The following is a 23720-nucleotide window of genomic DNA, read 5'->3' as shown; positions in this document are numbered from 1 at the left end:
ATGGCTTGCAGATATTATATCTGTACAGGGCCTCTGCATAGATATTACGAGAAATAAAGCTATAAAAGATATCATAAGTATTATTATCGTATTTTGCAGTACGTATGCGCTGATGTGGAGCTAATAAAATAATCTCCACTGATAATTAAATGGCTCTGTGTACATTGTTTTCTCACCTGTAATTGGAATAAGGTGTATCTTATGATAAAGCAATATCACTGTCATTAAAATTATCATCATCTAAGTATTATTATTAATTATATTCTGGAAAAAACACGGTCGTAAATCTAGAGTTCAGTCTCTCGGTAAGTGGGGCGCAATCAGTTATCACACATCAAACAATTGCTTATTTGCTCGCATCCAATGGAGACTGAAGGAAGATCATTGTCTTTTGTATTATTCGATTTAATTTTTATCTCGACAGGCGACAGATAAATTTATAGCAGACGCACAGCAAGCAATCGCCGATCACGTAGACAAGACGTAGATAATGTTTTTCTGAACAAATAAACGGAGCCTGCTTAATTTATGATTTACCTTCGGACATAATAACCACAAATATATTGTTATCAAGCATAATTGACGCATTCACGCTAAAAATATTTTAAAAATAATTATTTGGACTCGGAAAATCATCAGATAAAAGTGATTTTTGATATAATCTGCTTTGTGAAGACTGCCGAAATAAGAACTAACTACTAATTAATGAATAAACAAGGCAGTCAAAAGATGCAATTGAAGAATTTATTGCACCGATAGCCTATGCCTACTCGTATTAACAGTATTAATCCCCGAACTACACAGCCAACTTGAAGCTAAGAAAGTTAAGGTGATTTTCTCACCAAATAATCCAATCATTATTGTTAAGTGAAAGGAGCTACATAGTAAATCTAAAATAACTAAGATAGGTCACCTATAATACTTGCGGAAAATAGTGAAACTTTCCAGTATCAGGTATTTTCCCGCTCAGGTAAATATTTATTACAAGAATTACCATCAGCATCGTGTCTAATGTTGAAAGTGAAATGTGTCAAACACAACATCGACTTCACGGAAAACGAAGAGTCAACATCGAGCGCGAGTCGACAACCAAAGCTCCTTGTTTGACTACTGGTGACTCTAGTGGGGCGGTGACTCAAATAATATATTTATAATATAGGGAAATTTAGGAGTAATCAAGACTTGTTGAGTTAATAAAATAAGACAATATTTGCAATGACGAAGAAAGGTAATAAAGTAGAAAATCACATTTTTATACCGTGATAAATAGTGCTATCCTAAACGCGGAATTATGTTTTTCTCCTTAGGAGTTGTCTCCTTAGTAAATCGTAGGTTTGCTATCAAACCAATAATATTAATTCTTCAGGCCTGACGTTTTCCATCAATTTTCTCTTGAATTAATGATCCTCATAATGCGTCCAAGAAATATAATCTTTTTCTTTTCATATCGAGTAAAACTACGCATTTTTTGCCTATCGATGAAGTACCTACATTCAAATTAGTAACGGAATTTTATTAATATTTTGGGTTTGTGCCGATTTACCATCGATATTTAGAGCTTATTCTTATGTGCCAAAGCTTGGTTTGGTCATTCTGTGACCAAGTTTGATCAACTTAGTGCAGTAGATGGTTTGAAATAGATTGAATTGTGATAAGATTTTCGTGAATAGAGGGACTTAACGGTACAATAATAAGATATTTTATAAAATTATCTGGCTTGTTGATTACTAATCGCACAACAATTAAAATTACTTCTGTGTTCACATATAATTATTGCAATACTCTTCTAAATCAAACTACGTCGAACGTCACGATATTTTTCATTGTCTCGTTGTGATTGTCTCTTAATGACGAATTAATTGCCGACCTGATACCATATGAACAGGTAACTTCTTGAGGCTATTTATCTGCAGGTAGCCTCGGAATTGAATATAATGTATAGAAGAATATATTCATTACATTTAACACGAGTGGTTTGTTATAAATCAGTAAGTGATGTCACCTGAATCGGCTGCATAGATTCAAAGGTAATTTCCCCGCTAGATGTTAAATTGAAACACATACACATAAGATTCATTATTGTCTTTGCTGCAGCCTGATTTAAATAATAATGAACAACTTCCACTACTTCGCAATTTGAATACTTATACTATTGCTGGAAGAGAAGGAGTACAGATAAAAGGTGGTTAGAAATAATAAGTATATTAATATCTGGTAAATAACTTAAGTCATTTTAAGCACTCATCTGGGTAATATTACTTTAATAAAGGTACAATTTATATCTTAAAACTCCATTAAACAAATACTACCGTTCAGTTACAATGTAACTTTAGATTTTCCAGTGCTTTGAAATAATTTGTGCATATTTCTGAGCTTTCAAATTGGTGAAATGAATTTCAGACTTCTTTTGATTAGCGCTTTTGCAATGGCAGTGTTTATATCCGTGTACGTCCGTTTACGCCGTAGTTCACATTTCCACATAGCGAGTTCTACAAGATATGTAACACAAGTCCTTACAGTACGTGCAAATAACATATAAACCCTCGCGTGTCGGTTCCCTTCGCAGACATAAAAAGCGAGAAAAAAAACTAGATTTTCACAGACAGATGATTTCAAAATTCTCAATAAATAAAGAGAATTTTAATGAACGCGCAAAAGAGAAGATAAAGCTGAGTTTCCCATACATATGTGGAACGTTCTCGCGCTACGAAATGAGGTACAAAATACCCTTTCAGGAGTATCCTTCCTCCCCCTTCGGCCAGAAGAAAGGAGAGAGATGGAAGGATTTATTTATTTCGTTTGAAGAAGTATTTCGGTGTCTGGCCGGCTGGCGTGGAATTCTGTTTGTCCGTTTGCTTCGGCTTAGGATTTTGTTTTAAGGCACGAAGTTATGTACAACTGTGGGACTTAGATTTACACAAAAACTGCAAACTTACAAAATGTTACTAATACTTACATAAGTTTTTCTTACAGAATAAAGATAGAAAATGATGTATAAAAACGTAAAATAAGGTTGGTTTGAAAAAGGTTGCATCCTTTTTGCAATTTTCTTCCAATGTTCAAACTCCTTAAGCATCAAAGCGTTCAGAACTGTTTTATTTTTATATCCAAGAAAAGACAGAATTTTCTTTAGATTAGCCATAAATGTAGTAGGAGCTTAAAAATTGTTTTAAATGCACTAAGAAGTAGGTAGTATAATATCCAGGAATATTGGTAGGTACTTAGGTACTCCAACATAAAGAGATATTCTTCTCAAGGTATTTCACAATTCCACAGCTTATTATACAGTATTTCATTGCGGCATTGAAATTATACTAAGAAACATTTGAGCGCCACTCGAAGCGGGGGGTATAAGGGGTGCATCGGCGAGTGTTTCTCTCTTTGGGCCTCTTTTACTCTTGCCTTTGGCGAGTTACGTTTGTAGGTTTATTATCTTCCATCCCCTGGCCGCCCCCCTCTCCCTACCGCCCCACCCGCTACACCACTGTCTAGTGAAATTTTAAAAAGCAACCCCCCGGGAGCCGGTACACCCCTGATCCGACGTTCGGTATTTGACGGTCACAATGTAACAGTTATCGTTTGCCAGGAATTTTCAAATAAAAATGGAACGATTTTATACAACTGTCATTTGCCAATTTATTCAATTTCAGTCATTTTCAATTTTATTGGGTTGGCAAGGTAGGTACCTACCTACTAGTACTTACTTCTATTTTATTCACTCTCATTTTACAAAATTTTTGGATGGAAACACATACTTTATAAAATACTGGGTTTATATAATAGTTAGTAATCCGGCAAAAAACGGGATTGCAGGCCGTTTCATGTTAAACTTTTGGTACATTCCTAATATGTCGGAACACGTGTTCACGCATCTGCACCATGCCTTGATAATATATAAAGACGTAATGTGAAAATATTATTATTTTCATTAATACGTGTTCCTAAATCGCGATAAAAGGCATCGTTAAGGGTATGCAGTTGCGTTTTTAACCGGATTACGAATATTTTGAAGAGATTCTTTATTAAGAATTAGCAATATTTTTTATCTTTAAGTTTTCTCTGTGTAAAATTAGTTAAGTTCTATGAAAGTCCCGTTTAAGTTCTGTTACTATGGCCCATGATGAATTAATAACTGAATTTGAATAGAAGTTTGAAAGAACTTTGAAAATTTGTTTATTTATTTATTTCTAAATTCACGCACGGCTGGGCTTTTAGATTTTTTTTTTTTTTTTTACAAAGAACATCTAAATAAACACAAAAAATCAACAAAAAAAATCAAAGTTAAATAAAAAAAACAAAATCAAAAAGAAAATAGAAGACATAATAAACCACAACCTCTTAAACAAAAACGAAATAAAGTGGAAACTAGACACTCCACTGTGCGAGATGGAAAAATATAATACTAGGAAAATTACGAAACTTTGGTACGATAAACAGAGCTACGTAGTTTCTATAGTTAAATTATATTATATTTGATATTCTTCTTTCTGAAATAAATTTGGTAATGACTTGTTTATATTTGGTGAATGATGTGTTGAGTATATCAACAACATCTTTATAGTCATTACCCAAATTTTAAAATTGATTAATTGTTCAAATAACGTCCTTATAGAAAGTACTTCACCATTTTTTATCTTCGTTTTTAGATGTTAAATTTAAAAAAAATTAAAATCATATCTTCCACCTGTTTTGCGCGTACGCGTATGTAACACAAATCTGTGGTTACAATGAAATTGAATGATTCACAGAGCATAGTGAACTCGTAAGTAAAATAATAAGCGCTTTCCGACATTATATCAGTTAGTTCGGTTTGCGGTGGAGACCGAACTCTATAGATACCCCCATTTTATTAAGCACATATATCACGATGGTTAATTATCTCGATACCTATGGTTTAGACATCGCTAGATTGTAATTTAATAAATTAATACTGATAAAAAACACGTAGATTGGTAGATACAAGGAGAAAAATTACTGATAAAAATATTGATAATTTATTAAAAATCTCTTCAAATTATTCGTAATTCTGTGAAAGACGGCATTGCAGGTCCTTAACGAATGAATTGATAGGTTTCCTGATAAACTTTTAGTACAATACAAATGCATTCTATTATCTGTAATGTATCCTAACGCAATTCGCATTTCGTCATGTTGTGTATTATCAAGACAAACGCAGGTGCACGAACACGGGTTCTGATATTATTACGAATTTACTAAAACCTCGTGTAACGACCTGCAATCCCGTTTTTAACCGGATAATTTGAAGAGATTCATAATAAGTTAGTAATACTCAAATTTCAGCGTGTACTCTCAGTATGTACCTGTTCAGAATCGAAAAGTTGCTTGAAATGGGTTTAGCCGTGTTTGATGATTATATCTGAATAAGCAGGTAACTTAAAACCTTCCTCTTCCCCATCTCCTTCCATTCCTCTCTCACTTTCAGCTTCACAACATACCATAATTGGGGATGCCATACTCTAACTGTATTTACACAAAAAATATGTTTATTGAAGCGGTTCTTATTAAACAAAGTTGCCAAAATCGACTCTTTTAGTCGTTAGTTTGTTAGTACAAGTGTTTGAAAAAGGTCCTACCTGGTGTTATTTATTTCAATTAATCATTACCTTTGTTAGCAAAGAGACAAATACTTACACGCTTCTAATTAAAGCGAAGCTCCCCGATTGAATTTTAGACCAAGAACGCATCCTAAAAGCAAGCGCTTGTATTTTATGCTTGCAAGAAAGGGCGTATCGTGATGTTGTTTTCGATATAGCGACCTTTAAGGATGAAAAATAAGTAGTAATTAGGTAACAATTTTTTCCATGATAAAATTAATCACGAAATACAGTTATCAAAGAAAACTTTATCACGAAATTAATTTTGTTTTGGAATACAGCGAATTTCTTTAGAAAACTCGTGGTACGTCTCTGTATGACGTTATTATGCATGCAGCTTTTCAGTTAACGATATTACGCCGTGTAAAATACAATAGTTGTGTTCAAGTAGAGTGGTTACTTGCGAGGAACTGATAATTGGATGCGAGGTAAAAGTGCTCAGTATTACTAAGCCGATTGTCTAAGAAAATAATATTGCGAAGCTCACAAATTAGATGTCTAGGAGGCTAGAGTAAGTAGAATTTTATGAAACTATACACAATATAAGTAATTTATATGATGAAAGATTTCATAAGTTATTCAGATTTTTCAAGTTACTCGTGTGACAGCTGTTTTACTGTCAGGCTGTGTTTAAAAAATTTCCATCACAGAAAATGAGATATACGAAGGAACAAAGTTTTACCCTAGCCTGTCCATTTTATGATATAGTGATGGCTGTTCTGCTGTTAGGTATTTTAAAACGATGGTTGATCCGAATTCTATAGCTATGTAATACACGAAGCTTCGGTGTTATAACTTCACGTAGCCATTTTCACTGAAGCTTTAAAAGTGTGGTTTTATTAATAAAAAACAGTTAAAAAAATAATCAATGAAGTTTTCAATTTTCAATCAATTTTTTGTAGGCGTTCTTTAGAAAATTCACCCCCAAGGAAAGGCTTTTCTATCAGCCCTGTGCCAATATAACCTGATCCGAAAGCCTCCCCAAGTTATTGTTTTCCTGATTGATTCGTATTGTGACCTAAGTACCATTGTATGCAAGGATAATAGCAACCCTTCTTCCTTCTGGCATGGGCACTTTTCATATCCTGGAGGGTATAGCAGGCAATGTGGGATGTAGATATTATACCCATATGAAAATGGATTGATTCAATTATCTTTCGGCCGGTGTCAATCATTATCTATTATCCTTCTTAAAATATATTAGCGCAGCTTCGTGAACAATCACGGGATATTGTTAATAAATCTAGTAAGTTAAGAAATTTAATCAAAAAAATTTATAATTTAAATATATAAGTAAATTAATTTTCTGCCATAGGTAGGTACTTAATGGCTTGTCTGAATTCTTGACACAATCAGTTCCAATTATGAAAAAATACCAGAGTTATAATTACTCACCGACAGACCCACAGCTGAAATTAAATGATCTAATGATTTTACATACAAGATTAGATTATAATTTCTTATTCGTGTTGAGATTAGATTTGACTAGTAACGCCTTCATTGAGATGAAGAAATTCCTCTAAACTACAAGTATTTAAAAAAAATTCTAACGTTTAAAGAAACTTTTCATGTAAAAATGTTTAATTGTGTAATTGTTTAAGCGTTAAAGCTTTCTTCGGTTGTTACTTTTTTTGTGCGGTTTCCATGACTACAGATCAAATTTTTACATACGGCGTATTTAAAGAAGAAAATCCCTTCTTTATTAAAAGAAGTAATATAATAATATTAATAAACACATCATTTTATTGTTTAAAAGAGGATATTGCTTAGTTATGTTATAACTTATTACAATTCAAACATAGGAAAAACTTGCATAATATTTTGTAAGAAACCTTAATAATTCCACGCTTGATAAAAAAAATAATATAAATTGGTAGCAACGTGATTGATTGTCCAAGTTTTGGACAATCAATTTCACAGATTTCAATGAAAATCAAAAGTACATTTAATTGATACTCGCTCAGGGTTTTCTTTCAATTGCCTTTAATCAAAAAATCGAACGGTATTCACGTTTTCCCCAAGCTTACATAAAATACCATTTTCCGACAAAAAATTTGGAAATTAATAAAATTTTTTTATCTCAATTACCTAAAAATGAGTTGGAACAACCCAGATTCAATCCAAAATTATTTTTATCTAAGTTATTTATTTTTTTCCCAATAATTTATTTTACACATAAGTATTCTGAATAAATAAATTCATACGTATACAATTTTAAAATAGGCAAGTTAAGGGAACCCACAAAAGCATTGTCTGTGCGTGGGTAATATAAAAAAATAAGAATATTATAAAATGATTAAGAAATCTTAAACAAGCAATTAGCGACAGAAAGAGCTGTGCAAATTTAATGATGCCAGATCTCATGATGCATTAGTTTTTTGAAATGTGAATCGAAAACTGCTACATTAATTTATTTTGTTTATTTATCTACCCAAGTGGGCTTTTACAAGAAATTAATATAATAAATTTGTCTTAACTATTTGTTGTATTAACAGTGGAATAGAAAGGTGTTGATTTATAAAGTAAGTAGTTATTATAATGCATGAGAGAAGTCGTAAATTATACTGTTTACTTTTTCCACGTTTGTTTTAAAAACGTAATCAATCATTTATTTCCACATTAAAGAGATATAAATCAGATACCTAAATGTGCACAATCCTAGTGTTGCGATTTTTACCTTACAAATTCCTCATTCCCTAGCATCGATCATTGCCAAATGAATTTCCCACAACTTTACATTATGGTAATAAACAATGCACCCGCATTAGCAAATCGGTTCATTTTTATCGCAATAAACTGCGACTGTCTCAAAGAAAACTATTCATTATAATCAAATGTGAATAAAGCCCACTTTGGTATCACAAAACGATTGCAGTTAATTGAATTTATTTCGCAACGTGTTCGATACTGCGTTTTTCGGATCGAAGTCGTAAAGTTGGTGCAGGCGAAAAAAGTTTTTGTGGTAATTTTATAGACGGCCCACACGCAAAAGAGTATATTAGACATTGTATCAGACTGCAGTAGTATAAATGCGAACACGCTATTCGGATTTGTACAAACTTACCAATGATTAGTTAGAATAGTAGTCATTTTAGAGCAATATTTTCCAGGCAAGTTCACATGCAAATTTTGTCTATACATCGAAGGAAATTGACGTTTCATTTCGAAGAAAGGTAGATCTGTTAGTTTCCTAACAAATTTGAATACGTAGGTATTATCTGAAATCATTTGTAAAAGTTTTGGTTATCCGAAATTATTTGTAAAAGTTTTGGTTATCCGAAATCTTTTGTAAAAGTTTTGGTTATCCGAAATCATTTGTAAAATTTTGGTAATCCGAAATCATTTGTAAAAGTTTTGTTTATCCGAAATCTTTTGTAAAAAAATGTTTTTAGTAAGGTTAAATGGTACGTACGTATGTATATTTGTATAAGTTTTGGATAGGCTAGGTTTGCCAAATGAACCTAACCTAACCGTAATTTATCCTAGCACAAATTTTTCAAATGGATTCATGTTAGTATGTATGTTTTAACCTAAGATTTTAAAATTGATTCAAGCTAGGAGGTACCACTATCTAAGTAAGTACCATTTACCTTATCGTGATTAACCTCACCTAAACTTTTGAGCATTACTGGCATTTATGTAGAATGAAGGCTTAGTATTGTTGAAAATCGTTATATCTGCAGTGAATCAATTAAAACGTCATCTGGCGACCTTATTCGGAAAATTGTTCTGGAAATGTTGAAAAGTTTTTCACAGTCGAGTCATTCCCCATTAGAAGGTTGCATGCGCAAATTAGTTGAGACTTTTGAAAACGGGGTGACAGATTTGTCATAATTCGTTATTGCACTTGCACAAAATGCTTGATAAAACTTAAATTAACATTATAACATTAACATTATTTTATTATTGAAAAATTGATTTAACAATGATTTCGAAAAAAATTCTAATATGTTAGGAAACAAATTTTTTTCCATAGCCAAATATATTTCCATAGTCTTATATAGGAATTTATCTATTTTCCTTAGTCGGATATCAATTTAATTGACAGCCCTGCCATCTTTGCCACTGTTATATTCAATGTACCGACTAGAAACACAAGACAAAATGTTACATTCTATACATACACAACCAACTATCAGACGCACTCACTAACCAATAGGATGCATGATCTGGCAACAAGTTTACGGGTACTATTGAAACATTTATAGTAGTAAGCGTTATCTACACCAGTATTTTGTTAAATCCTTCAAATTATAGTAGCGTTGGTAATGTATTTTTAGTAATTTTTATTATATGTAAGTATAGTTCTAGTTTCTATATTATTTTATGTTACTGTTATACGTTTTATTAATATTGATTCATATTCAATTTATCAGTTTACTGTTGTTTCATGTTTAAAAAAAATTGTGTATAATTTTCGATAGCTTACTAGGTATATTCTATCCATGTAAAAGACCGGCTGGGCGTAAAACCAAACAAAAAAATATATCGTTTAATTTTTCACATGGCTAACAATAAGATTTAAATATTACAATCCATCACAGCTATTACATCTTTTATGACTGAAAATTGAACGAATAAAAGTCAAGAGAAACTTTATTCAGTTTTTACACCGTTTTGTTACGCGTTTGAGATTAGAACAGTAAAATAATGCTTTTATTTCGAAAAAAATTACAAATTTTATAACCCATTTTAATTGAAATCTCTGTTAATTGAAACTACCATAATTAATTTAATGTAATTTTTGAGAAGTATTACCATCTTCGATGTCATAAAAATAATCATAAACCTGAGTAATGCGTTTTAATACTTTATGTACGGTTTTGATGATATTTAAGAATATATTTTATACATAAGTCTGCAGCGCATTGTTGTTCCTTACATTATATACATATCTCAGTGTGAGAATCGAGGCTATAGGAATATTCACTATTTAATTGATCGTTTTCAATGTCTATACCAATAAAGCACTGTCTGTGCGTTGTGCAGTTTGAGATACACCCCCCTCGCATAGGTAATCCCTTCCATAAACCGCACTTGGCTCGAATCATTGGGCTATTAATAATAGCGGAAGATAGACGTTTATACTGAATTGACGAATGTAAAACGAAGTTAAGGAAATGTAAAAAATATAATAGTTAACTTAAGGCTAATATTAATAAAATAATCTACGAGGTGCCTGTATAATATGGCGTAAAATTAACCAGTTGAGATTTAAAGAAATAAAAATTTTTTCTGTGCTAATGTAAAGTACAGACAAGTAAAAAAATTGGTACGGTATCACCGTGGACCAGATTTTTGTCCTTTTTATTATTAATCCACGTACATTTCTCGCGTAAAATAATGGTCGGAAGCCCTTGAACGCCAAAAAGAAAGGACCCTTTAAGAGCCGACAAAAAATAACCCACGAGGAATTACGCCTACCCCGGCGTATGTGTGTGTCAAAAAACTGCCAATGTATTGGTGGATAACGTATCCAGATCAGTAATTAATGACCCCTTTCTCTTGCAGGGTGGAACCGGCCTTAAAAATCACCCCCCTCATCCCTCCCACACCATCCCATGTCCAAATTACCCCTAAATACATCCTTTCGTATGAATCGCCTAGCAACGCCTTCGGTGGTGGAGAAAAGAGTTATTATTATTATTATTATTTTGCATATTCATGTGTTTGGGGGGTGGGGAGGGGGTCGGGTTGTCTGTGTGGTTGTTGATGATGCTTGTCACCCCCTTAGATATAAAACTCACCCCGATGAATCTTAAATATTGATTTTTGTTTAATGAATGACTGGCGGAGAGGTTCCTTTAACTACCTCTATTCAAATTCAACTCCAGTATCTATGATTGGAAATATTTACTCACTGAATTCATTTTTTACTTGAGAAGAGAGCTCATTAGGTTTCAGATTTTATTTGAATCAAATTAAACACATTGATTATTTCTAATTCTGCTAGTGGGTTAAGACATTTGCTGACTACGGTTGTGACCTCAACACAATCAAAATCTATAAATATTTTATACACCATAGATAGAGATGTAGGTACAAATTTCTACAAACTAACATATGAAAAACTTTGTCATCTTTGTTTTTGTCACTATTTATAGTAAATAGACTAATGTATGTAAATTTTCTAGTACAGTTGTGTTTAATAAGTTATAAATGCGGACATATAACTGTATCAAATTTGGTTGTTCATAATGATGGCATTATGAAATCCATCGCAATTCATCTGAAAATATCCACTCGATTGAACTGAGGCGTTGGTTTTCAAATATTAAAACAGGATTATTGAGCAATTAAGAATTCAGCATTGTATCGTATCTCTTCCCAGCATTGATGCAGAGTCACTAGATGGCATTCGATAGCATGCCAATTCAAAGAAAATGATAAATTCTCACTTATTACTTATCAGAATACACGCTTTCGTGCAATACCTACCCTTGTATTTAAATGGGCAACTATTTAATAAATGTAGAACCTTGGATTTTTTAAACCCACATATAACACAATTATAACCCCACTGGCATTTAGAAGTGGTAATCTTGAAATTCATGTCATGCTTTGAAATAGATATAAGTAAATTAACAGTTAATCGTATTTTTTATATTCCGTTAGAAAAAACGTAGATGGTCTGAATTCTCAACAAGTCAGTTCCAATTTTCAAAAAGCCAATTAAACCTATTTTCTGATAAAAATATTAGGTATTTTATAGTAACTTTATGGCTTGTCTAAATTCTCAAAACAAACACTCAAACTCAAAGCAAATGTTCTAAAGTTCATTGAACAGGAGTTATAGACAGAGTCGTAAACGAAATTAGAATTTTAATTTACGTTTTAAAAGTAATTTATTTATTTATTTCATAGGTAAATATCTAGAGTAATTGTAAAAATTGTGTAAAAGGTAATAATTGTGTTAAATTATAAATTTATTCAACCCAATACTTTGGAAAACGTAGAAATGAAGCTTTTAAAAAGCTCCTTAGCAGGTTTCGCGTCACAACGCATGAAAGACTCGTTTCTTCGATATGCATTCATTGTCGCTGCTATAAATACCAATCTCATACGTTTTAAATCAGTGTTTTCAGGCTCTGTAGATGTGAGAGGCCGGCGGGTAGAAAGGGGCGAAGGAACCTCACAGGGTAGCTAGCAGAAAGGGAGGCAGTAAGTACTACACGGGGGGATGCTTAGGAAAAGTGACGTAATGGGGGAGGGGGTTGGAAAGTGGGTGGTGGGGTCTTGATCAACCCCGCTCTCATTTATCGTTTTAATCAAAGGGAATATTTAATGACAGATATATGTTATATTTTCCCGTGGGGGGGAGGGGGGGGGGTCTTTGTGTTTTTAGCATGAAGATTAACACCCCAGTAGATATCCCTCAGGCTGTGCGCCCTTTGTAAATTATCGATTCGTTCATTAGGATGCAGAAGACGCCTTTAAAAAATATCACCATTACAATATAGAAAATGAACTAACCGTAAATAAACCGCAAATTTACAAGAAAAAAACATTTGTACATTGGTAGATACCATATTTGGACCACCATTTAAAGCTTTAGCTTTTAAGGGGCAAGATCTGAATATCCAGGTACTTCTCAACCACCCTCTTCTTCCCCTTCTCCCTTCGATCATTTGTTATTGTATGTTCTGGGCAGTAAAGCACCAAAATAAAATAATGTATTACAATCCTTAAGTATTTTAACCACAATTTGGTGCTGTTATATTGATCCTTTGGGTGATATTTCAAAGAAAGTAAAGGGCAGCAACGTCATAAAGCATTTTGACCTTTATGCATATTATGATTACTTGTCCTTTGTGCATCTGCGGTGAAATTCACTTAAAACATTTCAAAAACAAGACACTGATATATTTGGTAAAATATCTTTTTTTCCTTATGCTAGAAAATGTGTTTTTTTTAACACTGCCGTAAGCGCTACAAAACTTTCGCATAATTAACAATACAATCAATATTGTAGTCGTAGACTTAAAGGGTTGAGAGGAAGGGGTGTGTTTTGCCCGTAGTTTTCTATAGGGGTTGAAATAAAATAATAATTCGAAGGTTCGATGACGTTGTGATTTCGAACGCTAAAAAGGGTAAAGCGAAGGGTGAGTACCTTTCTAGAGACCGGACTCATGTTTATAACAATATTGATTGCAACGGTGTTTGACTAATTACATATTTTTTAGTTTCAATACAAAATATGAGCTTTTAAGTTAACCTTTGAGTAAGTAATAAACAAAATAATTTAATTTAAAATTATTGTATCAAAAAAAAATGGCGGTTATAAATTTACTCTGAATTTGAAATGTGTCATTTTTTATGCAGAAACAATATTTCCCAGTTTCATCTTACTTACTGTGCTGTGATTTTTTACTAGTATTAAAATAATGACTTGTGTAATAAATAAGTATTTTGAAATGCTTGATTACAATCGGGGTTGAAATCAAATTAGCAATTATTATTGTAAATTTCACGGCAAAACCGATAAATATTTCCGTTACAAATCAAGTTAACTCGTATAGATTTAGGTTGGCACACATGTGTCACGTATTTACATATCAAATTTGAATATTCCATATTCCTAAGGACAATCGAATCATCGGCTAATTCGATTTTCGAATTAAGAACCTTCGGTCGATATTCAAACTGGATAAATATAATCGCAGGGGGTTGGGATTTGAAATTGTGACGTCACATATTATTTGATACACTACCTTTGTGTGTGTTAGTTGTATGTATGGAAAGGGGTAGATTTTTCGTTTGAAGGGTAGATCGCCTTTACTCTTACCCTTGGGTGGGGTGGGTACAGTAATAACACCCCGCGGATCGGGGAGGGGGAGGAGAGTGGGCATGTGCCAGATTATTTGAGATGTGAAATAAAGCAATGGGGTTCGATTGCGAATGAAGGGGTGGGGTAAGGAGGCATTAGCCAAAGTAAAATGGCGATACTCAGGCAAATAAAACTGTTCGATTACTATAATCTAACCTCATCTAAAACATGTGCAAAACAAATCACGAGTAAGAGTCATAACAAGAAAACCAACTTGGCTTTTTTAGTACTTTATAGTATTCTGATATGTCTTGAGATTTTCACGGCCAAAAGAATTATAAGCATTTTTGGGGAATTATGCCGAGTTGACAGTATTACAGTTTCCATCATCAGGGCAAATGCTGTCCGAAACGTAGGCTAAAAAAGGAGGTCGCGCAACACGACATCATACCTCTAATAAGTCATTGCAACTTTTTTTTAGTTACATAAGTTATTTCCATCGTGAGATATGGAGCTTTGAAATTGTGAAGACAATAAGACGCCATATCAGCAATTTTACTGTACATGAAGATGTTTGTACATTTTTTATAATTCTTACACCGGCCCCGAAAAGTCACAAATATTATTTTCTAATAAATTATTTTTTAAAGCATTTAACTGCGTTCAATAAAAAACAAGTTAAACAAATATTATGCTACACAGGTAGTAATTCTTGAGATAGAAATTTATATTCTCGGATACAAAGGAAAGTAAACACAACACAATAATGAATCACATCACACATTCTGCATACTTTGAGAGGTATATTTTATATGTCGGGTTTCCCTCCTCCCCAATGTTACGTCTGGGGTTATTCGAAAATACCCAAGTCAGTATGCGTTCGTTTCGATGGAAAGAAGGTTCAACAGCAACACGAAAGGTTTGCTCTAATTTTAATGCGAGCTTTATTTTAATGCAGAAGAAATCTTTTTTATTTCAGAATTCGGAACTAATTTAATAATCTTTTTCGAATTCCGAATGCGGAAGAAATCTTTTTCATTTCTGTATGCTGGACAAATTTAATAATATTTTTCAAATTTCGAATGCGGAAGAAATCTTTTTTATTTCTATATACGGAACAAATTTAATCATCTTTTTTGAATTCCGAATGCGGAAGAAATCTTTTTTATTTCCGAATGAAGAATAAATTTAACAATCTTTTTCGAATTCCGAATGTGGAACAAATCTTCTACGCATTATTGATTGGCGAAATAAATGATACGATTGGGAAAAGTAGAAGTTAGATTTAAGAGTTATTTTGATACGGGTTCACTTAGCACGATATGATAATGTCTAATGAGTTGAGAGAATTATTCGTGTGAATGGTTCTGATGATGTACGGAAGAAAGAACATGATTCAAGATGATTATTGACGCTTCGTTGGTTATGGCACATTATGTTCATTTCAAATTAGAGAATCGCATATTGGTAGATCTATTTTAGAACTAGTACTCATAATTTGACATTATATTTGTTTGAATAAGAAAAACTCTAGAACGGTGAGCTCTGGCATGATGAAATTTATACAGGTTCCTGGATGGCTAATGGAGGTTGTGGCTGGAGTTTCTAGGTCAATTAATTATTTTTTTTCAGATCGCTTTGCGTTTTCAAACGTGAGTTATTTATAAAAGTATATGAATCTCTCAAAAACATAATGATACAAGACACCATGAATTTCGAGTGCTCAATAATGAATCAAATATCTACAAAATAGGTTACATTAAAAAAAAAACTAAACAAACATTTAATTTAAATTGACTTATAGATTTAAATAGTTCCTAAATACTAATATTGTATGTAAAAAGAATTAGAGATAAGGGTGAACAAAACAGTACCTAACCTAACCTTTATAATGTTTTCCTCACGCATACATCACTAAATATCAGTGTATTGGTGCATCATCTACATAACAGATACATTAAAATAACCTTCAAATAAATACATATTCCATTTGTGTGATATCGCATTTCACGGTTGCAGTTACAAGAATAGCGTCGGGGGGTGAGTGGCCCCCAGAACCGGGAGGCAGCCACCCCCCGGGGTAAGGGTGGTTGGGTTCCTGGGGGTGGGGCCCCTTGCCCCCAGTTCCCGGGGAGGGGATGTAGCGTCCAGACAAAGTCAAGGCGGACACGAATCAAAGGGGAGACACTATTTATTCAGATGGGGGTGCAAATCGCTCTGTACTGCTTTGTACTTATAGGTACGATTGAACATTGAAAGATTGAGTGTGGAGAATTATTGTCCGGTGGGGTCAAATGTCTGGAGGATGGTAATTTACATGACAAAATGGATACACGTTATTTTGCTTTGGACTTTGTGGCAATTCGGAGGCTTTATGATGGGAACCCCACACCCTCGTTCTACTATAATAGACGAAGCTTAACTAGTTTTGACTGCAGTTATTTATACATACTAACCTTAAATGTTTAATAGATTAATAACCGGTTTTACCCAAGTTAAAATATACTTTTATTGATTAATTTTTATCAGAAAAATGGATATGTCAAAGCTTCAGAAGAAATCCTGATACAATTGACATTTGCATTGATCTAGAAATTGTGATAGAATTGACGGTTGCATTGATCTATAAATCGTGATAGAATTGACGCTTGCATTGATCGACAAATCGTGATAGAATTGACGCTTGCATTGATCTACAAATCATTATAGAATTGACGCTTGCGTTGAACTACAAATCATGACAGAATTGACGCTTGCATTGATCTACAAATCATTATAGAATTGACGCTTGCATTGAACTACAAATCATGACATAATTGACGCTTGCATTGATCTACAAATCATTATAGAATTGACGCTTGCATTGAACTACAAATCATAACAGAATTGACGCTTGCATTGATCTACAAATCATTATAGAATTGACGCTTGCATTGAACTACAAATCATGACAGAATTGACGCTTGCATTGATCTACAAATCATTATAGAATTGACGCTTGCATTGAACTACAAATCATGACAGAATTGACGCTTGCATTGATCTACAAATCATTATAGAATTGACGCTTGCATTGAACTACAAATCATGACAGAATTGACGCTTGCATTGATCTACAAATCATTATAGAATTGACGCTTGCATTGAACTACAAATCATGACAGAATTGACGCTTGCATTGATCTACAAATCATTATAGAATTGACGCTTGCATTGAACTACAAATCATGACAGAATTGACGCTTCGATTGATCTAGAAATTTGAGACACAAATTTGTGCAAACTTCAAGGTGTTTGAGAGTTTTGGTATTTTAGCTCACAGGATATTCGAATTTTATTATTTTATTAATATTTACGACTTGACTGAATATTTTTTTAAAACAATGTTAGCATAATGATGTAAAGACACGTCAGCAATTAAAATTGTGAATAATAATAATTTATTAATTTGAATACTGTTTTGGTGAGACATCACCTCAATGGCTGCCTATATTAACGATTCTAAGAATTGAGATAAACGGTAGGTGCTACATATTATGTAAACATAACTGAATCACTAATAATAATTCCTAATGAGATGCTCGGCAGAATCATGATTCAAAACGTGGCTCACTGATAAAACAATTATGATTTGTAAAACCATGAAAACTGCGCATTATCTATAAAAATTTGCATGTAATTATGAAAGGTATTTTGTCGAGGGAAAGCAATTATGTTCTTATTAATTATTTGAGCTTTTACCTACACGCGTGTTGCGTTCTTTTCTGTCTGTGTGTATTATGTAAAAGTGCTTTAGATTATGACGTGTATAACATGGAACTGAGCGTGTTTTGAAGCAGCAATTTACACAATTTGCATCTTCTTAATAACCTATTGCCTGCGCATGAGACCTAATGCACCATGATTAGGCAAAGTTTATGGAGTGTGAATAGAAATACGAATTAGTTAGTAGTATTCTGGAAATTATTTATTGCCATTACTCTTCGCAACGGAAATAATGTAAATTTTGCTAACGTTGAACCAGTTGGTGCTACAGTAACCGTTGTAGAATCCTGTCCACCATTAGGAAACATCTTCATTCCGCTGGTCTCCTGGTATCGCTTTCCAGTTTTTTTTTATGTTCCATGATGTAGTGTTGGCCTTTACACCATCCAGCCATATTAGTTTAGGTCTCCCAAGACTCCTTCGTCCTATAGACTTATTATTATTATAATGTTTATGGTTGCTTCCAAGCTGGATTCTTCCAAATTTTTATATTGATGACCCTTCAAACATTTGATATGACTCTTAGTTGTATCTTGTTCGATTAAAAAAATAGTTTAATGACTCCAAAGATTAAATATAGAGTAGAGCGTAATATAGCATAGTTATCTTAGAATATCTAAATACGTCCTGAGTACATAATTGTTACGTAAAGGAATCAATTTGGACTGCGATTGTAAAATGAACAAAACAAAATGATAACCTTGTTACGAGTATGAATAAATGTTTGAAAACCCATTTCCCGAATGCATCATTTTATTGTTGTAGTTCTAGGAATCGAATGTGATTCTCTGATTGGTACATTGAAATTAAGAATAACGAGTAAAAAATTGAAGTTCATGATCGCCAAAGCGTGGCGGTTCCGTCTGATTCCTTCCTTTGTTCGTCCATCTTTAAGTGATTTTTCATAAAAGCAATTGTGAGCCATAAATACATTGGACTTAATAACGAGATTGGCTACTACCTGTTAGCGAGATCGGTGGTGCGGATATTTACGCAGGGCTGGCGTAAGACAAGAACGAAACAAGCGATGGAATAGTGTCGCCCAAAAAAAAGAAATGTTGATGATGTCGCCGAAAAAAACACATCGATGAAATTGTGTCGACGAAAAAAAAACATCCATGAGAATGGCAAAATACAACTGTCAATTATTTAATAATAAATTGATCTAGGCTTACTTAAAAAAACGTTTATGTGAATGCTGTTTTGAGTAATGTAAAAAGAAGAATAGTGTTTCTTATGGAGTCAACACGTAGAGTAAACTATTTATATTCTCATGCGATAGTTCTCAATACGAGTCTAAACATAGATCAAATAGTAGTCACGCGATTATAATAATTTCCCACCAATGATATAAGTTATAATTATAATGTAAAATTATCTATATTTTATGTATATTTAATTTTATTGCAAATTAAAATAAAAATCTAATCCCTTCTCTCCAAAACCGGTTAAAAAAAATACGTTACCGAATTAAAAAAAAAAAATCATATATTTCGATTATTGATTCGTAGTTGTTGGTTAAACTAATATGTATGGCAAAAGTGTGCATGTTTAATATTGAGTAGAAGAGAAGAATGTTACGTCAATGGGCATTAATGTCGGACATTTGATTATTACCGGCTCGATATGAAAATTATACACCAGAGTAAAATGAAACGAACCGATCGTGGGAAAACAATTGCCATTTCGTTCGGTTGCATGAGAACTAATAATACATAATAATAATATAAATCAAGAAATACTTGTCTGAAAATAAAGAACGATGTAAAAAAGACCAATACTTTATGACGTGAAACGATTAAGAAACTTTGATCAATAATACCATTTTGATCTATAATTAAATGTTGTGACTTTCCACAGGGTTCACTTTAGGGTCGTTTGCTATTTATTATTTTTTTGGTTTAAAATATTTATTTAGTTTTGAAGTAAGTTAAAATAATAACTAATTCTGTTTGAATGCATATTTTTTATCACTTCCTACATATGTGGTACAGAAACCAGAACAAGCACGACTTTATCATTGAAAAGTATTTTTTTCACCATTGCAACATAATTGGATTAGCAAGAGATCGAGTCGATTGCCATTGTTCTTACTACTGGCGCAAGCTATAATTATAATTGTTCTTCGATTGTTGAATCACATTTGTTGAGGAGCTTTACTCATTCTTGTGTGTGTTTGTTAGCCTTGCGTGTTAAATATGATTGATTGAGATAAATAATTAAATACTACTTCATACCTCCCGGAAATTGTAAAAAAAACTTTAAATTAAATAATTACTCACCTCCTGCGAAATCAACAATTTTAGCGTACACACATGATTTAATTGGACTTGGACACTAGTAAATAGTTTATTCTTATTTGTTTCACCTATAAAGATGCTCAAGTTTGAATTGAAATGCATTTTAAACGTTGAAATTCACTGAAAAAACATTTAATTTGATGCGTCGGAAACACAAAATTTTAAGACGATAAAGCTCGAGCCACATACTTCAACTAAATAATTCAAGCATTTGTAAATATAACAAAAAGACTTAGGTAATTGATACCAGTAATAAAACCAATGCATTTACAGCTTTTCAAATCGTATCAAGACCCATTGATAAGGCCAAAGGCGGTTTTTTACTTGGCGCCAGGCAAATCCATATTGTTTATAGTCTTTATCAGCGTTTATTAGGGCAATAGGAATCACGCCACGTATTATGAGGGATTAGGACGACATTTTCTTTGAGACGATTCATAATACGTCTGTGTATGTTTATTGGTGACAGTGAATGGCTTTCTGATCGCCCTGTCATAATTAATTGATGCTCCGGCGATAGTGTATTGTGATTTTTACTGAGCACTAAACTACGGGACGTTCCGAAAACAAATTCAGAATGGCATCACATTTTTGCCCTTGGTTTTTAACTTCATAAAATTAGGTGGGTAAAGAATTTATTTTATTAAAGATTTACCTCGCAATGCCTTTAAGAGATAAATTGAGTGTGTTTGTGTGCTCCACTGAATAGATAATACATACTAGAAATGACTATCCATGTAGAATTCAATAGAAATCAATGTCATCACGGACTAAGCACCTATTGATCCTAGCCATTACGAAAATAAAATTTGTAATGGCGATGCAACTAACTTTTGCAATTGAAATTTAAGCATAGAATGGTTAGAATGTTGGATGACTTGTATTCTTCTTCACTCTACCGAGTAAGTGCAAACTTTCTTCTTTCTGGAGAAATTATGCAAACTAAAAAAATAAAAAGTTCTTTCGTGAACAGGTAAACACTTTCATTAATCTGTTTGTGGCAAAGTGAAAAATGGTGAAAAAAAAACTCATGTGGATCGCAATCAAAATTCAAGATATTTTTTGAACACCCTCTCAGTGCGGTCGTATATTGCCCCAAGTGACTGATTTTATTAATTTACACGGTTGTAAGCCGGGATTGTTTGATCGCCTTATCTCCCTCAGACTCGGTCGCCAATGGTCGGGATGCCTCCAATGTAGCAATACACGCACAGTCATATCATCACATAGCCAGGTATCTCTCAGAGAGGCTAAAGATTTATATTAGTGAAGGGATTATCATACAAGATGGATGTACCATAGAACTCTAAGAGATACACCCACAAATTGATAAAAACTTAAAAGATTTGAACAAACAGAAGAAGAAATAAAACATTTATGATATAAATCTAGTGTTGGTACCAATAAATCTAAAATTTCAAAAAGGAAACAAAAATTGTTCGTGTAGGAACCTACCGCACCTTTTATTTATGTGTATAGTATGCGAGTTCTCATAAGTCGAGATTTCGACAGTATTTTGTAGTACCTAGATAACAAAAAACACATATTCTTTACGGAGGTCTATCAATGTTCTGTGTTTTCTTCTCATTAATACTTCTGCACAAATGTTAATAGCCTAAATAGCTAAATCCATGCAATGAGTATGTTTAGCAATAGTTTATAATTAGAATAGAACGATGAATGTACGGCGACAATTGTAAATTATGACGAGACAATTTATTATTATATTCAAAATTGATATCATTTTATAATGTTTGCTGAAGGAATAACTGAGTGCGATATCTGTGCGCAGTTTTATGCTGTGATAATAAATCATGATGCAAAGAAAATAAGATATGAAAATATCTATAACATGATTTGGTCTAAATTATATAAAAAAAGTTGATCAAACAGATACGTGGTTATTCAGAATTTGTGTGATTTGTGTACATGCTTGATATTACTTTGACTGATTTATATCATTTGTTAAATGAGCCAAACTTTAATTGCGATGTTAGATTGCAAATTGTTTTGGTTAGGTTAGTTATAGTTTTGATTCTTTAAAGTGACATACCGTTTTGTTGTACACATCCCTGACTTTGTCTGCATCTATGGGAGTTGTTGAAGTACTGGAATGATGGGAAATTACCTGAAATGAAACAGATATAAATTAGTAAATAGGAAACAAAAAGAAAGAATGGAGGTGAAAATAAATCAGTTGGTGAAACTTTACTCCAGTGAATTGAGCGAGTGAAATACAAGTGTGGCCAGATATTTGTGTTTGCTAACCAAATCCGTGTAATAATCTGAAATTCCAATTACACAACACGTCAAAGAAACATTATCTGTGCGAGTTTCAGTACTCACCTATATTTGTATTTATAAAGTAGGCATGGGGGGACAAAACACACAAATCTGTAGGTACAATTCCATCCGGGCTTTGACTTAATTTAATTTATTGCACGCTCAATACTCATTGTATCGTAAAATAATCTACGCGGAAAAGACGAAATATCCTCTGTATTATAAATTCGTACAAATCTGGCAGCGGGGGCAATGCGCAATACAAGTCGGTTTAATTTTAAAGGAAGTAAGACGTATTCAATTAATTTTATGGTCCAATATCCCCCCCCCCCCTCCCCGCAAATAATGCTTCTCGATTTTAATACGCGAACCATTCGCCGATTCGGGGGAGGCGGGGGGTGGTTGCTCCTCCCCAATTTATGACAAAGGCAATATCGCCTTATTGAACGGAAGATCTCAAGATCTACAGATGAGGCCGCTGTTAAACTTAGGAAATAAAACAATTCTGAAACTCCACAATCGAAATTGTTACCATTGAATTCCAAAGTAGAAATTGCTATAATTGTAATTATTACAACATTGGAAGCAAATTGGATTCTGAAAACACGTATTTTCTCCTTTTGAGTTTAAAACACATAGAAAAATTCTCAAAACATTATAGAATAGTAATTGCTTTTTTAAAAATGTTCAGTAATTAATAATCAAAATCAAAGGAGGGTAAAAAAAAATGTTTTTTTTCTGTGCGGAATATAATTTTCCGCAATGGTAGAAACAATTTCAATAAATGGCGTATTGTTTTCATTTAATTCAAACGTCACAAACAGAGACGGCACGGCAATAATTTCAAATTCATTTGCGCATAAAGGAGAAGGAATAAGCAATAAGTAAAATTCAAAGATAAACACGAATAAGTCCCGTCTTTCTTTCCAAATATGTCAGAATGGGTTTAAGGTCCCTCCCCTCCAGCAGGGAAAGGGGGGGAGGGATCGA

The 23720-nt window shown here is 33.0% G+C and overlaps 1 protein-coding gene across 4 annotated transcripts in view; it reads right to left on the bottom strand.

The window, feature by feature from the left end:
- Positions 1-23720, bottom strand: part of LOC149413188 (homeobox protein cut-like) — a 212117-nt gene that overhangs the window by 43931 nt on the left and 144466 nt on the right. For 3 of the 4 annotated variants that reach the window (XM_089645380.1, XM_089645382.1, XM_089645379.1), the window contains exon 4: positions 22501-22575. The exons of the other annotated variant lie outside the window; for it this stretch is intronic. In XM_089645380.1, coding sequence (XP_089501506.1) covers positions 22501-22575 — 75 coding nt within the window. The remainder of the gene's footprint in view (positions 1-22500; positions 22576-23720) is intronic. 4 annotated transcript variants of the gene reach the window in all.

This window comes from Hesperophylax consimilis, chromosome 22 (assembly GCF_061612785.1).
Source record: "Hesperophylax consimilis isolate HC1 chromosome 22, BYU_Hcon_1.0, whole genome shotgun sequence".
Taxonomy (NCBI): Eukaryota; Metazoa; Arthropoda; class Insecta; order Trichoptera; family Limnephilidae; genus Hesperophylax; species Hesperophylax consimilis.
This window is presented reverse-complemented; position numbering and strand designations above follow the sequence as displayed.